Source organism: Erithacus rubecula (assembly GCF_903797595.1).
Source record: "Erithacus rubecula genome assembly, chromosome: 21".
Taxonomy (NCBI): domain Eukaryota; kingdom Metazoa; phylum Chordata; class Aves; order Passeriformes; family Muscicapidae; genus Erithacus; species Erithacus rubecula.
In genome coordinates, this window is record NC_136673.1 from 9,601,590 (window position 1) to 9,618,488 (window position 16,899).

A 16,899-nucleotide genomic window follows, 5' to 3' on the forward strand; every position below is an offset into this window, starting at 1 on the left:
GGGGTGGCACTGGATGGGCTTTGAGGTCCCTTCCAACCCAAACCAGTCTGGGATTCTAAATAACAGGAATTAATTCCTGCCTCATGTACAGTGACAGCTAAGAAACAAATGCTCAGACTTTGGCAGTCCCTTAGCAGAGCTCCTGGAGCTCAGAGAAGCTGCTCTGGATGCACCCCCACCCCTCAGCTGCTGACTGCAGCTTCTCTTTACCATGGTGGTCTGGATCCTGTCCTCCACAAACTGCAGGATGGGGGTCCCACCTACGGGCAGCAGAGCCTGGCACCAAAAGGAAGGTGAAATTAGTTTCCCACAGCTGGGAAAAAGCCCACATAAAAAACATCTCAACCAATTGGATTGTGTTTTTCTTTGACTTATAACCCATTTTGCAAACAGAAACATTCAGTGGAAAGAGATCAGTAGGGGAGTTTTGTGTTGCTGTCAGCTCAGTGCATTCCTAAACTGTCCCAAACCAGGGTCACACAGTGAGATGAACACTTTTTATAATCATTCTGTATTATTCAGAGCAACAAGGATGAGAATGGAATGCAAAAGACTTCATGAGACTGAGAAAACAAGTCATAAACCAGCATAGTAAAGTCATCATAAAAAGCAGATGATGCACATGAGCTCAGGTGTGCTGCCCTGGGACCTGGGTCCACCAGGGTCACTCAGGAATAACACCCAGCACTTAACACAGTCTCACAAATGCCAATGCAAAACTTAAGAGAAAGGGAGAAAAAGGAAAAACAGCTCTCAGGAACAAGTGAAAACAACGTGAGTACAAGGGCAAATACAACCCACTCTTCTCTTGAATCTTAAAAGCCCTTGAATCAAGCACTGCACACAGCTCTGGTCCCATTCCTGCCCATGGTTCCAATCTGGATGACAGCAGAACTCAGCTTTGCCACCAAGAGAAAAATGAAGTGTACACCAAGTCACCAAACTGGTCTCTCTAATGGAATTCATTCCAGTTTTACAGCACAAAGCAAACTCCTGCCAGACCAGTCACCTCACCTGTGCTCACTTTGCCTTCTCAGGTCACTTCAGAACTTCAATGTTTATCTTCCCAGCATGAGTCAAACTAACTCTGTCACTGTTGTTATCAGACTACTGATGGGATTACAGTGAAAAATCACAAAATTTTGAAATTAAAAAAAAAAAAGAAAAAAGCTGAAGGTGTGTCAGCAACTTCAGCAACAGGTACAACACCTGGTGACACAGAGTTCCTGGTAGAAGTCTGTTGTGGTCACTTAATGTATTTATTTCCCCCTGACAGTGTCAGGGACACTGGGACAGTTCTGCTGCTCCCCAGGCCTGTATGATCTCAAATAACACCAAAAATAGTAATTGCCAGCTGACACTCACACTGCTGCTGCAAGAGGAGAAACAAATCCACAGGAAAAAAGAATAAAACACAAAACATGCCCAGGTTGGGGCAGTGCAGAAAAGCAACAAGGGAAAGAAGAAATGCAGAACTCCAAGAACCACTGAGAGGTTCTTGCTAAGTTTTCACCAGTGACAACATGATATTCCCCTGCTCAGACTCAGGGGGGATCTTTCCCAGCTTGGACAATCCTTGTGGACAAGCAGAGGAAGCAAAGCAGCCAGGCTGAGCTGAGCAGACACCTGAGACATGTCACTGATTGCTGTGACAGCTCCTGGGGCAGGAATGAGGTCACAGCCAAGTCACCAGGGCAGCTCCTCTCTGGGGAGGGCTGTGCTCAGAACTTCACCTCAGCCAACCCCTCAGAACCTCAGACACACAGCACTTGTGGGACCACCCTGCAGGGCCCTCACAGGACCTGAAAATAGAGCAGCCACCTGCCAGGAGTGTGGATTGGCATAAAGAGCGTTTCTGTACTTCCTGATGCTCCTCACAGAGCTGCAGACTGGAGAGCAGTCAGCACAAACATGCAGCCTCACACCCATCCAGAGTACAGGCACCCAGCACTGCTGAGAGTCCAAAACCTCCTCACTGCAGCGCAGGGCAAACACTGACACATTCCCCATAAAGGCAGGGGTGGGAAAGGCTTATCAGCCCTGAAAACAAGCACTTAAAATTGGGATTAGCCCAAAACATAGGGCTTCCTCATAGCTCAGAGGCACCCGTGCCTTGTTCTGACCATGGAACCTGGATTTTCACAAAACATTGTTAACTGTGTACAAGTACACTGTGTGTTGTTTTTTAGTTCTGAGAACTATTTCCTCTCATGGGGCTTGTTTTTCACGACTAGGGAAAGCATCATGTGCCTCTTTGCTCTGTGAGTTTCACATCTGTGATTCGAAACAAAGGCAAGAAGTGCAGCCTGCCAGAATTCTGCAGCTCTTCATTATTTAGGCTAAAATTAAAGTATTTAAATCACAGTGTTATTAGAACAGTTTACAACATGAGGCAGAGCATGAAAAGTTTACAAGAAATAAAAAACACACACACAACAAAATGGGACCAATCCTTAAAAATTTGAAAGGATAAAACTCCCAGCAGGAAAGGCTTTTACAAAGTAAAAGCATCTAAAGGCATTATCCCAATGCTATCAAAATCAGTACCACTACTTTCAACTGCTAGAAACACTCACAGTAAAATAAATAAGTGCAAAACATATTGTACCTCAAGGCTGGTGTTGCTGTCCCCTTCATCCATGTCTGGAGGTGCAGCAGGAGCAAAGACAAAAACAAAGAGGAGACCGAGTTAAGAGATGACCACAGCTTCTGATCCAAACTTTTGAACAACACAAGGGGAACAACAACTTTTTAACTTTATCATCCTTTCGTATCAGTGCTGAGCAACAAAACCCAGCAGCGAACTGCTGGGGGACGGGACTTCCCCGAGCGCTGGACACCGTCCTGGTCACTCTCCTGGTCACCAGCGGCCGGACCTGGTTCACCCTCCCGGTCACTGCCGGGTCACTCCCCCGGCCGGACCCGGGTCACTCTCCTGGTCACTTCTGGGTCACTCCCCCGGCCAGACCGGGTCACCCTCCCAGCCCCAGGTTACGGCTCGGGACACGGCCCCAAACAAGCGAACAACCACCTCCTCCTCCTCCTCCTCCTCCTCCTCCTCCCGCCGGGCCTGGGGCACCGGCACCGGCCGGCGACACCGCGCGACTGCACAAGCCCGCCAGGCCCGGGTCCTGCCGCGCTCCAGGGGTCCCTGGCACTCTCTCACCTGCTGCTGCTGCTGTTGCTGCTGCTCCTGCTCCTGCCCCCGCCATGGTGCCGGTGCCGGTGCCGGTCTCGGTGCCGGTGCCGGCCCTCGTCCCGCCCGGGCGCTGGCGGGTCCCCGGGCCGGGGGCGAAGGGCGCCGAGTGCAGACCCGCCCGCCTCCGCCAGGGGCCGCGGCCGCGCCGGGCCCCGCCCAGGCCGCGCGCCGCTCGCTGCTGATTGGCGGGAACAGCCCCCCTGGAGCCGCTGGGCGCGGGGCAGCACGGGCGCTGCGGATTGGCTGGCGCGGCGCGGCCAATGGCAGCGGGCGCTGTTGGGGGGTGCGGCGGCGGGAGCGCTCCCGGCCGTGAGGAGGACGCGGCTCCGGCGCGGCGCAGGGAGCCCTCGGTGCTCGCAGGGACCGACTCCGCCTGCGCTCAGCCCCCCGGCTGCTGTCCGGCACTCGCTCCGGCTTCGCTAATTCCTTGGTGCCTGCTGGGACCGGCCCGGCCCCGCTGAGCTCTCGGTGCCCGGCATGGGGCTGCTGACCCAGCTCGTCCGCGGGCTGGTGCGCGGCGCCGACCGCATGTCGCCGTTCACCAGCAAGCGCGGCCCCCGCAGTCACAACAAGGGCCGCGGTGCCAAGAAGCTGGGCGTGCTCACCCGCAACAAGAAGTTCCTCCTCGTCAAGGAGATGGTGCCCGAGTTCGTCGTGCCCGACCTGACGGGTTTCAAGCTGCGGCCCTACGTGTCGTACCGCGCCGCCGAGGGCTCCGAGCCGCCCGTGACGGCCAAGCAGCTCTTCGACCAGCTGGTGGCTCCGCGCATCGAGAAGGACGTGAAGGACGGCACATTCGACCCCAACAACCTGCAGAAGTACGGCTTCGAGCCCACGCAGGAGGGCAAGCTCTTCCAGCTCTTCCCCAAGAACTACGTGCGGTAGGGAGCGGGCAGTGGCACCGCCGGCCCACACTAGACAGCTCTGTCACTGAACATTAAAGCTAATCCTTCTGCCTTGTTCTTCTGTAATACCTGATTGAAAGGCTGGGGGAAATCTGCGTTTTTATTTCCCACCCATGACTGGTTATTCCTCTGGGAGACAGTTGTGCCTGGTGAGCAGAGCCCCCTCTGGGGGCTCTGAGGGTGAGGGGTCCAGGACGTTTCTAAATACAAAGTACTGCAAAGTTTAAGAATTAAACTTTAAAAATTAAATTGAGACTGAAAAACGTTCACTTTGGGAGAAAAGAACTAAGTTTAGTGGATGGTGTGTGAGCACTCAGTCTCAGATGAGTCCTTAGGGTGGTTGTTAAAACCCCCAGGTTTTTGGGGCTGGCCAGGGCTGTGATGGAGTGGGGGTGCTGCAGCCCCAAATCACAGAAGGGTGAGTTGTGCTCAGGGACCAGCCACAGTGGGGATGGGAAAGGCTTTTCTAACTGAACTCGCTATTTTTCACCTCCTGTGCAGCTGATCAGAACACGTTACACACAAGTGGCTGTTTGTTACCTTGGCTGCTGCTGTTGGCAGAGGTGGCCCTTCAGCCCTGCCCTTGTGACACTTGCTGCCCAGCCAGGGCCCTTTGCAGGTGGCTGGAGAGGAGGAGATCCTGTGCCCTTTGATATCAATTCCAGCTTGCTCTTGACCCCATCATTTGCCTCACACCCCATGTGAAGGCAGATAATAACAGGGTCTCCTCGTTTCTCTAAGCAAAGCAAGGCCTGGTCTTGCCTAAACCAGGCTGGTCTCAGTCGGTGACACTGCTCCAGCTTCGTTGCCCTCGGGCTGTTTCCTCTGCTCTCACAGGGCAATAAAAGGCATTACAACCTTTAAAACAGAGTCATCGGCAGATACAGGGACACACCCTCGGTTTTCCCAGGAAACTGGATTGTCCCTCTGACTCCCAAAGAACATTTGCCTCTTGGAGCTTGAATCAGGTCAGAACAGAGCAGAAGGTCCTCATGAGGATTGTCAAGTCATTTGATTTTTAAAATTCAACCAAAAAAAGACAAATCACTTACATTGATTTTATTTTAGAAACATCCAAAAATAGCATGTTTTTTTCTTTAGCAAAAGCTCTTGGTTTCATTACTAATACGAATCTTCATGTAACAGTGCTCCAGAATGTTTGCTAAAATACACATTCACCTTTGAGAAGGGGGTTTCAAAGCAGCAAAGTTTTCATCTGCTGCACTTCATTTAATTGCAGCACTGTTACACAGAGACGTGTTGCTGGTGTTTCTTTCCCTCCAGACAACTCATTCTTTAGGACCCTCAAAGACAAACCATGCAAGCTAAAAGATTCAGTTTAAGCTGGTTTTTTGTTTCTAGGAATAGAGAAAATGTTCCAGAAAGATGTTTTGCTGATATTTCACAGTGAAAAAAATAGAGCTAATGGAGCAACCATGAGAAATCCTGCAGCCATTCCTGGAGGTAGTTAGGGCAATGCTGTTAAGATTTTGGTTTCTGTACTTACTTTAAACTTAAAAATATGTCAAGAATCACTGCTTATACTTTTTGGAGGTTTTGATCTTAAAGCTGTTTACCTTTTAAAAACTGAACTTAACTTTGGAGCTGTACATGGCTCTGTGGAGAGCAGAAAGCATGAGCTGGATACTGAGAGGCCATGGCGGGTGGCTGAGGAGCACTAAAAGATGGTGGGGTCACTACAGGATTTATCTGGAGCAGGGTGTGCTCAGCTAGGAATGATGGAGTCTGCAGTCAGGTGATGAGTAAGATGGAGAAGCACCAGGATGCTCACAAGGAAGATCCCACAGCACTTCCCATCACACCAGGCAGTCTGCACTTCCTTCTGAAGCAGAACTTCTGTCTGTTAAACTTCACTGTGAGCACATTGCACTGCATCTGGCCTGTCTGAGCTCTCCAGGGACACACTCACCACACAGCCAAGCCTCTGCTCAGGGACTTTTCTGAGACATTCAGGAAACCTTCTGATCACTTACTGGGTCTGCACAGCAGCACAGCCAAGTCTGGTTTGTGAGGGAAGGAGGAGCTTAACAGATGGAAATGCAAACCAGCTTTGATTCAGATCTGAGGTACAAAGCAGCAGCCTGTGAAAGGAGGGCTGTTCCACTTGGAACTAGGACATTAAGGGAAAAACTAAATAAAATTGTCTGGGCATGACCACAAGCCTCTAAGCAAAGGTTTCCCTCTGTGCTGAAAATAAAACAGCAGGAATTCATCAGTGCTGGGCTTGAAGGATTCCCAAGCTCAGCAGTAAAATGGGGAAGCCCAGCAGGAGTTAGGGCATTAAGTTCAGCTGTCACTCTCAGTTCAGGAGTTTTCCTCCCTCTTGGGACTGGTCAATGCAAACTTTCAGCTGTTCTTTTGGATGGAGATCTAGGACTTGGCACATCTGGAGGGGTCACCAGGCTCATCTCCCACTTCCAGACATGGAGGATATTGTCATAGAAAGAACAAGTGGCTACAATGCTCATTTCTTTGGGGCTGTCTGGAGACGTGGCCGAGTCACTGCCTCTGTCCAGGCCCATTCCATTGGGTCTCCTGGCTCCTGAGTCAGAGCCACTGGCTGACCCCAGATCTGCCCCTTGGGCAGCCAGATCTGAACTTCCCTTTAAACCAGAGCCCCTGACCAGTCCAGGATCCCCAGCCAGCTTTGGCCCTGTCCCTGCTGCAAATGCCACAGCAGGGCTTTCACTCTCCTCATCCAGGATTACATCAAAAGTAGCTGTAGGAGACTCATAAATTATCTTCAGGTTCTGGACCTGCAAACTCAGCCTCTCATCTCTGTGCCCTGACGCTCCCACGGTCTCCTCCGAAGGCTGGCACACAGCAGCAAGGTCCTGGCTTGCAGGCAAAGAATCCCTTGGACACAGCCTTGACCAGTCAGCCCCATAGGCCAAGGAATTGTGCAGGACATAGGATGACAGGATGATACATTCCTCTGTGTTTTCCGCTTAAAAAAAAAAAAAAAAAAAAGATAAATGAAATTACTTAGAGATCGAAGTTGTGGGTTATGGCAGAGTGCTCAGCAGCCATTCCAGTACTGGCTGTGTCTCATGGGAAGAATTCTCTGCTTATTGCCTTTTTCACCACAAGGGGAAGCATTCCAGGAGGATTGAGTTACTGACTATTTTTCAGCCACCTCTTAATGGCCTTAATTCTTCCTGGGTCAGTAGCAGAGGAGAAGGGGGGTTAACATGCATGTGGTTTAAGAGCATCATTATTCCAAGTGCCTACAAAGGCTCAGACAAGACTGATCACACCACAACCTTCACTGAGCCATGAACACACCTGAGGGATTGCCAGGTCCTGGTTATTAATACACTACACATGTTCTTCCTGTCAGCTTTCAGCATTTCACTCTGACAGTAAGTGGACATCAAGTTCCTTCCTTCCCACACAGGAGAACTGCTATCCTCATTTCCTAAGCTATGCATCTGCCCAAGGTCTGGAGAACCCAGGAAGCCAACCATCCTCTGTCAGACTGCATTTAGAATGTGAAGGTAAACGATTTTTCCACCATGGAAGTACCTTGTGATTCACATGAAGAGCTTATTTATGTTATTCTGGATTAACAAGGTTGCAAAGCACTTCCTTCCTGAGGCAGTAACTGATTCCCCAGCAGGTGACTCCTGCTAACAGGAAAGCACCACCTGACAGTCAGAAGCATCTCTCTGAACCATCACAATGAACACAAACCCAGAATAGTTGTGCCCTCACACCAAACACAAAGGCTTTCCTCCTGTGAAAAGTTATGGCAGATGTACATACAGATAGTGACAGGGCCTTGGCACAACCAAGGAGGCCCACAGAGTGCACAGATGTGGAAAAGCTGGAAGTTACATCAACTTAGATCAGAACTCTGGCCATTACCACCATCTCAACCCTTCCAGCAAGAGCTGGAGCTGCCCATGAAGCTGGAGGCAGCAAAGCAGAGCAGCCCTGGGGCTCCCTGTTCCTGCACACTCACCCAGGCTCCCACGGCAGTCCAGGATCTTGAAGCCACTCTGCATGCAGGCTGCCAGGAGCACGAAATCACACGTGGGGTGCCACTTCAGCCTCCACACCCCACCCTCCACGTGGGTGTCAGCCAGTGGCTGCCTCATGTTCCTGGTGTCCCACAGCAGCACGTGCTCATCGTAGCTGGGGACACACCACAAACAGGCACAAAAGCAGCACAGCTGAGTCAGGGCACAGAAGAACAGTAGGGAAGACCATGTGCTCTGCACCACACAGGATTTCTGAGGAGGCAGCAGCACATTTGGATAACAGAGGAGGCTGGTTGGTCACACCAGGGGAGGGCAGCTGAAGGGACTCACCTGCCTGTGGCCAGGAGATTCTCCCGGTGGGGACTGCACTGGATGCTGCACACACCCATGGAATGTCTGCAGAGAGAAGAGAGAGCAATTCCAGAAGGGCTTCTTCCTTGAACTTCAAGGATTCCTAGTCCACATTATTTCATCAAGGTGTCTCAGCAGAGGTAAGCTTAAAATTTCAGTCCAGTGACCCACCCAAGCAGAGTTCTATCTACACAGTCCAACAGCCTTCCCAGGGACAAAAACTCAACTCACACCAGCTCTCAGCACAGGTATTGTCTAGTAATATTTACCCCATAAACTGCTGCCCAAAGACCCTAAAAATTCCAGCAGAACAACTCCATTCCCAGATCTTACTCCCAGAATTACTATTTCCATAGCAACAGTCCCCAGTGTAACTTAAGTTTGCAAACAGAATTCCACTGCAGAGCTGTGTATATTGTTTTAACCATTTTTTAAAATAAGATAGAAAAGAGATCACTTCAAATAACTAAACACTGGAGAACAAAATATTTTCTAAAAAATATTTCATAATAATATATCCAAATTTAACACACAAGTTGCCAAAATAAAAGTGTAAATCAGGATCCATTTTTAGAAAGAAACTACCACCCTCTTCACATGTGGAAGTCAACACTTCGTTAATTGTGTTAAAGGACATAGAAAAGAAAGTTTCTTCTGAAGTTATTCTGAAGAAAAAAAACTAACTGATGCCTTCATTTCCCAAGGGAAGCAGAACCAGGATCCACTATCACTGCACATATCCGAGTTCAGTGGCTTAGGAAGGGGCAGGGCAGCAGCGGGTGTTCCCTCCCCACTGCTGGAGGGCTGGGCGTGGACAGCTCTCACTCACCTCCTGCTGGTGAAGACTGGAGCCTCTGGACTGCAGCGGGTGTCCCAGCCCTTGAGCAGGCTGTCATCCCCTCCTGCCCAGGGACAAAACACTGTCACCCTCAGCACCAGCCTGAGCATGGGGCAAAGCTGTGCTGAGAGTCTGCAGCCTCCTCATGAGGGGCACCTCAGATCCCTGCTCTGGGACAGGGACAGGAGCAGGGAATAGCTGGAGCTGTGTCAGGCTCAGGCTGGAGCTCAGGGCAAGGCTCTTCCCTCCCCCAGAGGTGCTGGCACTGCCCAGGCTCCCCAGGGAATGGGCACGGCCCCGAGGCTGCCAGAGCTCCAGGAGCGTTTGGACACCAGGGATGGACAGGCTGGGATTGTTGGGGTGGGAGTTGGATTAATGATCCTGCTGGTCCCTTCCTGCTCAGGACAGTCTGTGACAGAGGTGATGCTTTCCAGCCCTGAGATCTTACAGAACAGACACATCAAAAATCACATTGAGGCTCCCAATACACATCATCACAGAAAACACATATGGAGGGTACCCTCCCCTTTGTTAAGAAAAAAATGAGAAGTCATAAAGACTGGACTCAAACAGCTCTCTGGCTCTTTGCATACTGCTGGAGAATATCATCTTTTTTACCAACAGCCACCCAAACTACAGTTTTCAGGGGACAGCTTCTCCTAATTAACTCAAACCACTTGACACTATCAAGAAAAGAAGCCTTTCACCTCTAACTGGAGGCCCCAGCTCTTTCAAGAGGTGATGCAAGCAGCACACCCAACCCTGGAAAGTAAAAACCAAAGGAACACATCCCTAAACAAGTGGCCCCCTCCCCAACAGTCCCCAAGGACATTTCCCAGCCCATACAGACCTGAATACACAATATCAGTGTCCCAGTAATTAAAAGCAGCAATCCAGGCCTCAAATTTGTGAGCTTCCCACTGGTTCAGGACGTGCACAGAAGGAGCAGATTCATCTATGGAGAAAAGATTCAGCTTCCCCTCTGAATCACTGCTGATCACTCTTAAAGGACATCCACTACAGCAGGGTACACAAAAAACATTGGCAATTACTGCAACAATCAAATATTTTGATTGAAGTAAACACTGACAGAGACGGGCAGCATGCTGGCAGGAATGACACATTCATACAATTCTTTTCAGCTTCATCTCAAAATCACCTGCCCCAGTGACTGCCACTCCCTGCTCTCATGGGGAGCAACCATTCCCACCCATGACAGGGAAAGAACCACTACTGACTCCTGTCTTTCTCAGAGATGCAAAACTTGACTTCTTACATGCTTCACATTACATCAGTAAACAAATTCCATGTGGAGAGGGTTCTTTTTTTTTTTCTCCGAGTCAGACTGACAATGCCCTTTCAGAGCCTCTTCCTTCTTCTGGAGTACAAAGAGATGTTTTATTTCCTTGCTATCACTGAAACCAAAGCACTGGCTGATCCTGACCTTTTCTGCTCTCTTCCTGTGCCACAGTACAATTACAATTTCTAGACAAAATGACCTTGGAGCACTGGTAAATGTTTTGCAATTCCCAGTGCACAGATCTTTTAGCATTTCCTCACATGGACTAGGTCCCTTCTGTTTGGTTACCTGCAACTGCAAGCACTGCTTTGGTGGCCAGGGGCTTCTTCCCAGTTCTGAATCAAATGATTCAACCACATTGAATCTGCCAAACTCCCACATAAGAGATACAGGGCCACCCCCTTCCTGCAGAGATGTGAACAATGTACATTTGGCTCCTAGACAAAGTTACTGGTCTCTTAAGTGACAACGACAGGTTTAAAGGAATGTTTCATCGTGGCAACAATCATTATCATGGACAGAGACAAAAAGGAGTAATATAAGAAGGAAGTCTAACTGGCAGTTCTACTTGCTCATTAAACAGCACACACAGAAACAGCTTTAATTAGCAAATTTGCCCTACAGCATTAAGCAATAACTGCCTGATCCCCCTGGTTCCCAGCCTCACACCAAAGGCAGAACTCTTCATCTGCACCTACAGCACCTACAGAACACATTAACCCCCTCTTTCAAGGTACAGCTAATTCAGCTTATTTCATGCAGCAATGCCATTTCTGAAATCTCATATATGAGCACTTGAGAGAAGGAGCCACTTCCAAACCAATTCTCTCCTGTTTCTCACTAACCCATGATTAAACTTCCTACATGTGCTATTATTAGCAGTCCTTAAGGAGAACTTCACACTAACATTTCAGCTGTTCTAAGAGCAGAGTTGGAACCAATGGCTGCATTTGCCTCCCATTCTGGTCTCTCCTTTTAACAAAGGCAGCAGAAGACACATCCCTGGCCCACCTGCTGCCATTCCCCAGGGCACAACCTCCCATTTGTTGTGTTGTGACCACAGTGTTTGTGCTTCTGTTACCTTTGCTCTGGAAGCAGCAACTTCTAGAGCAGGGCCAAGGAGACAGCTGGGATCAAGAAAGTGAAAACCACTAAAGACTCCTTCATCCAAGTCCTCAACTTCTGCTGAAAGTTGTCCCACACACCCTGGCCTCCAGCCCCAGCCTCCATCTGCCATGCTCACCACTGCTCTCGTCCAGTGGACCAGTCCAAGGACAGGGCCAGCCGCTGTGCCCCGAGATCCACCCTGAAGCGTGGCTCCAACATGCAGCTGTTCTTCTACTGGAAACAAAAGGAAGGGGTAAAGACTGGGAAGACAGCAGGTACATAATGACAGGTACACTGCTTCCCACAGTAGGTTTTCCAGAGCAAATGAGACACTAAAGAAAAAATGAAATGTCCCACAGCAGTAATTGTCCAGTGCTGGCTAGGGGCAATTATGCACATACAGGATCCCACCCTTCTGCCGCTCATCTCTCCCCAAACCTCCCTTAAACTCTGATTCTTCTCAGGGAGTGGTGAAGTGCAGCAGAAGTGATGACCTGACTACTGAATTCCCTTACAGACTGGCCTCTGCTTTCTTTGCTCTGTGAGAATGTCTCTGATCACTCTCTTCTTTCACCACCAAAAGAAACCCCACTCCAATAATCCTCCCTGCTTTCACCAGATTTGCACCTTCTGATGTTTTCCAGTTAGCCCATACTTGTTTCCAGGGTTTGGTTCTGCCCTCCTCCTGCCTCTCCAACTTTGCAGGTGGGTAGAGCCCAGCCCAACCCTCTGGCACCATGAACAAGTTCACAGAATTTATGACAAACGTTATCAGAAGACAAAAGAAGCATTTATAAAGCTAAGCATGCTGAGGAAGCCATGGAAACCACCCAGCTTTCCTGCAAGCCTATGCACAGTGCTAGTAAATGTAGAGATGTATCAAACATGGGTTAAAACCAGCTTCAGCAGCAGCAGGCATTGTATCCACCCACCTCACTTCCAGTCAGGTGGCAAAATTCCACAGCACCTGTGGAGTTTGCAATGCCAACCATGGGATGTTCTGCAACAGGAATGTGGCACCTAAAAGATCAAGTTAAACAAGTCTACAATGTGCATCTTTATTATATTTTAGGAAGAGAGCAAAGCCATAACTTTCATTCCAACATGCACAAGGAAAAGGTATGTGACCAAAAAAACCCTCACATTAAGAAAATCTAAGGCTCCTCAAGTTCACACACACCTGCAAGGAGGGGGTTCTGTATAGGGAAGATCTACTGTAACTTATTATATAAATAAATGATGGCCACGAAATCATGGCCAGCCAAGTGAGCAGAAAGTAGAAAACAGAAATAAGGCAGCCTTTGCTCATTGGAACAAACCCTCCAAGCAGTCAGGAACTGTTCCATTAGTAACTACTGCTGTTGCTGCCATGCCAAAAAAGGATCCCCGGAGGAGCAGAGCGTGCTGCTGGGGCACCGAGCCTGCCGGCCAGCGTTACCATTTGATGTCCAGGATGGCGGCCGTGTCGATGCGCTGGATCTCGGTCAGAGGGATGTACGGCTGCTCCTCGTTGTAGTGGTACAGGTAGAGCCGTCCCGTCCGGTCACAGGCCCCACTGCTCCCTCGGGAATCGCTCTGGGGCAAACACGGGACAGAAAAGGGCAAGCTCAGCCGCGCTTCTGCCTCCGCGCCCAAAATCCTGCTCGGAGCGAGGTGCAGGGCTGAGGCTCCCAGCTGTCCAGTGCCAGCCTTGGGGGATGAAAGCCCCCATCGGGACCAGCCAGCCGCACCGGAGGGGCCTCTCTGCCCCCCTCGAGCTCCCCCAGCCGGGACAAGGCACGGCCCCGCCGCGGGGACCGGCAGGACCGGGCATGGGGATGGAGCGCGCCCCGGAGTGCGGCCAGGCAGGGCTGGGGGTTCGCCCTGGAGCGGTATCGGCCAGGGATGGGGTCGGGGCTCGCCCCGGTACCGGGCAGAGACGGGGAGGTGAGTTCGCCCCGGAACGGTGCCGGCCGGGCGGATATGGGGACGTGGACTCACTCCCGAGCGGGAGCGGGGCCGGGCTCACCTGCTCGGGCGGGCGCAGGTGGTAGGTGCCGCAGGCCAGGATGCTGTGCCAGCCCTCCACCGGGCACCACTCCACCGCGTCCGCGCTGAACTCCGTGTCCACCACCTGCAGCGTGCGCGTCCTGCACGCCGCGGCCATCGCGGCCGGGCCCTGCCGCGCCGCCGGGGCGGCTCCCAGAGGCCGCGGGGAGGCGGGGCCGCCGCCGTCTGCTTCCCGGTCAGGGCGGGCCCGGGGCGGGGCTGCCCGCGGAGCCGCCCCTTCCCCGCCGGCTGCCCGCGCACGCCGCTCCCGCCGGGGGCTGGGGCTCTGCTCGTGTCCGGGCTTTGGGGCTGCGGCTCCAGCGCCCGCCCGGCGGGGGATCCCTGTCCCGAGCCCGGCAGCTGCTCGCGAGAGAAAACCGGGATCAGCCTTCCTTCGGCACTAGAGACCTTCCCCACCCCGGCACTTCCCGGGCACACACGGGCGGGCACCGCTGTCCCTGACCCCGGAGCGATCCTGGGCGCTGCCCTGCGCCTTTCCCTTTCCCCAGTCCTGTCTCAGCCGGAACGCAGGTCCTGCACACTCGGGGTGCATCCCGCAGCCATCCCCCCCGCAGCCATCCCCACCGCACCATTCCCCCCGCACCATTCCCCCCGCACCATTCCCCCCCGCACCATTCCCACCGCACCATTCCCACCGCACCATTCCCCACCGCACCATTCCCACCGCACCATTCCCACCGCACCATTCCCACCGCACCATTCCCCACCGCACCATTCCCCCCCGCACCATTCCCCCCACACCATCCCCTCCGCATCGTCCCCACCGCACCATTCCCCACCGCACCATTCCCCCCCGCACCATTCCCCCCACACCATCCCCTCCGCATCGTCCCCACCGCACCATTCCCCACCGCACCATTCCCACCGCACCATTCCCCCCGCACCATTCCCACCGCACCATTCCCCCCGCACCATTCCCCCCGCACCATTCCCCCCGCACCATTCCCACCGCACCATTCCCCCCGCACCATTCCCCACCGCACCATTCCCACCGGTGCTGCTCCCTGCACTCCCGGCCCCTCCTGGAGCCTGGATTGCCGCTGTTCCCTGGAGGAAATCCTGCACACCCCAAGGTGTCTTGCTGAGTGAAATCAGCCAAGGCCTGCCCATTTGGTGGTTTCCCATAACCAATGCTACATTTATTGACACTGAATTTAATCTCCCACTGTCCTATATCCTTCTGGAATTTACTCAGCCTTTATTATATTATTATTATACTGAATAACCTCATCAGTGGATGTTGTCACTTTCATTGTACATCACCTTTTTTCTATTTTATTTTACATATTGGGCATCCAGCTGTTTACTTCCCACCACCAAAAAAAATCCTCCCTTCTGCTCTTCCTTTCCTGTCTTTTAAACAGTTGCTTGCCTATGTGACATTTCCCTTTTGACAAGCAGATTTTTTTTCCTTAAGTGCCTGAAACAAAGTAATCATTAAATACAGTTCTGTCCCAAGCAAATCCTCTTTTCCCTTCTTGTTTATGCCTGCAATTGAAGCAATTGCAGTAGTTTTGAACCATGATTTTCCTGTACAAAAGCCACACTGACTCCTCCTCAGCATTCAGTCATTGGTGCTGCATCACAGCATCCATGAATTCACAAAGTGCAGGTGGCTGTAGTTTGAAATTCCTTCCAGAAGCTGCTGTGGCATTTGCTGTGACATTGTACCAAGGGAGAGGTCACCATCCCAGCTGGGAGCTCAGCGTATTCATCCCTGAGCTCCCCCAGAGCCGTAGGTGGCACCGTCTGCTCCTGGCAACTTGTTGCTGCTCATTTCAGCTGAACTCTAATCTCTCCTAAAAGCACTTCTGCTGTGAACAGATTCTCTGTGGAGCTCTCCATATGGAAGTATTCCTGTGTGAACTCCACCAGCTCTTTCACAGGGAACACATGCAAACAATTCACTGGATTTTCTTCTGCTGAGACTTTCATCTTCAGGTCAGCCCTTCCCTTTGCTGTGCATCAGTCTCTGCTGACTCTGGCAGTCCCCCTGCTCCTGACTTTTTCAGAACTACTCATGCAAGTTTTATGAACATTCTTCACACTCTGTTTTCCTTTGCATTATTTTGCCAAGTTGCTTTGTTTGCTTGCTTGTTTTACGTTTTACCTGCCAAATGTTACTCTTTCCATCTCTTACCATTTGGACACAAGTCCAGTTTACAAAGGATTTCTTGTTACTCTGAGTATCTCACATGTTCCTGTTTAATCTCACCAGCCTCCTTTTGCTCTCAGTGCAGTTTTGCTGGGTGGTGAGGCTTTGCTCCTGGCTCCTGTGGTGTCTTACACCATCTCCATGCCTCCCATAAGCATCTCAGTCTTTCAGCTGTTCCTTTTACCATGAGTTTCATTTAAAATCAAATCACAGAGGAAAACTAAGACTATAACCTGGTGTGTTCAAGGTGCAAGTATCAAAACACCAAGAACTGCAATCCACTGTATTTGATATTTTGTGTTCCTTAAGCCAGCCAGGATTTCCAGTTGTGTTTTCTGCATGTTGGGATTGGTGATATCATCCTACTTGGATAGGAAGGAGCACATGGAAGGTACCTGTATCAACATCCAGTGTGTTTACAGGGACTCTGAACACTGCAGCCTCCTGACCTGAGCTGGATTTACCAGATCTCCCTGCAGGAAACAACCTGGATGAAGAGTATCTCTATCAGGTGGAAGCCCTTAGAAAATAAAATTCTTTATTAGAACTGTCCAGGTCTTCTCCCAGATAAACGACTCCAATCCTGGGTTTTTAAACATTTGTCCATATAGAAATTTCCCTGCCTGCCTGGGCTCTCTGTGGGTAAGGAGGGCCTTTGGGGTGGCTTGGGGAGCTGCCACCCTCCTTACTGAGAGGGAAGATCTCTGCACATACCAAGATCTGCCAGAATCACTGACCACACAACCTCCCCCAGCAGCAGGCAGGGACGTGTTCCCTGCAGCCCCAAGACCTTTCCAAGAGTTAAAATCCCCATTACCACTTCTCTCCCCTGGCTCCAGGACAGGCTGGAGTCAATCACACACCAGGTCAGAAGCTGTTATCCCCCTGAGGATTTGCAGGATGTCTGGGCAGTTTCTTTTTCCTTGGGCATCTCCCCACCTGCTGTACCCCATCCTCCCAGCCCCTTCCCTCCCACACTCCCTGGGATTGG

At 51.2% G+C, this 16,899-nt stretch overlaps 3 protein-coding genes across 7 annotated transcripts in view; 1 reads left to right on the top strand and 2 right to left on the bottom strand.

Annotated features, from left to right (window-relative positions):
- Positions 1-3,364, bottom strand: part of PNPLA7 (patatin like domain 7, lysophospholipase) — a 135,286-nt gene extending 131,922 nt beyond the window's left edge. For 2 of the 4 annotated variants that reach the window (XM_079324227.1, XM_079324226.1), the window contains exons 1-3: positions 3,167-3,364; positions 2,609-2,631; positions 211-276 (exon numbers count right to left, since the gene is read on the bottom strand). In XM_079324227.1, coding sequence (XP_079180353.1) covers positions 211-276; positions 2,609-2,631; positions 3,167-3,212 — 135 coding nt within the window. In that variant the 5' untranslated portion in view covers positions 3,213-3,364. Of the gene's footprint in view, positions 1-210; positions 277-2,608; positions 2,644-3,166 lie in introns of all 4 variants that reach the window. The other 2 variants (XM_079324229.1, XM_079324228.1) reach the window with 2 other exon arrangements.
- Positions 3,365-3,482: 118 nt separating this feature from the next.
- Positions 3,483-4,153, top strand: MRPL41 (mitochondrial ribosomal protein L41). The gene has a single exon (XM_079324277.1). The coding sequence runs from the start codon at positions 3,677-3,679 to the stop codon at positions 4,082-4,084; it is 408 nt and encodes a 135-aa protein (XP_079180403.1). The 5' UTR covers positions 3,483-3,676; the 3' UTR covers positions 4,085-4,153.
- Positions 4,154-5,148: 995 nt separating this feature from the next.
- DPH7 (diphthamide biosynthesis 7) lies at positions 5,149-13,927 on the bottom strand. 2 transcript variants are annotated; one of them, XM_079324260.1, is made up of 9 exons: positions 13,713-13,927; positions 13,143-13,279; positions 12,637-12,724; positions 11,841-11,935; positions 10,148-10,314; positions 9,289-9,361; positions 8,439-8,504; positions 8,090-8,262; positions 5,149-7,072 (listed from the first exon to the last, which is right to left on the bottom strand). In XM_079324260.1, exons 1-9 carry the CDS (start codon positions 13,848-13,850, stop codon positions 6,459-6,461), a joined length of 1,551 nt encoding a protein of 516 aa, XP_079180386.1. In that variant the 5' UTR covers positions 13,851-13,927; the 3' UTR covers positions 5,149-6,458. The 2 variants fall into 2 exon arrangements, with proteins under 2 accessions (XP_079180386.1, XP_079180387.1); XM_079324261.1 differs by having other exon boundaries at positions 13,143-13,343; positions 13,713-13,883.
- Between the last annotated feature and the right edge of the window lie 2,972 nt (positions 13,928-16,899).

Bases quoted from the DNA above. Each gene is read 5' to 3' on its own strand.
- MRPL41 (XM_079324277.1), top strand. From the start codon at position 3,677: ATGGGGCTGCTGACCCAGCTCGTCCGCGGGCTGGTGCGCGGCGCCGAC.
- DPH7 (XM_079324260.1), bottom strand. From the start codon at position 13,850: ATGGCCGCGGCGTGCAGGACGCGCACGCTGCAGGTGGTGGACACGGAG. The intron at 11,936-12,636 runs GTGGGTGGATAC...TGTTTCCAGTAG, and splicing joins GCCACCTGACTGGAAGTGAG to AAGAACAGCTGCATGTTGGA. The intron at 9,362-10,147 runs GTCTGTATGGGC...GTCCCTGGGCAG, and splicing joins CACTGATATTGTGTATTCAG to GAGGGGATGACAGCCTGCTC.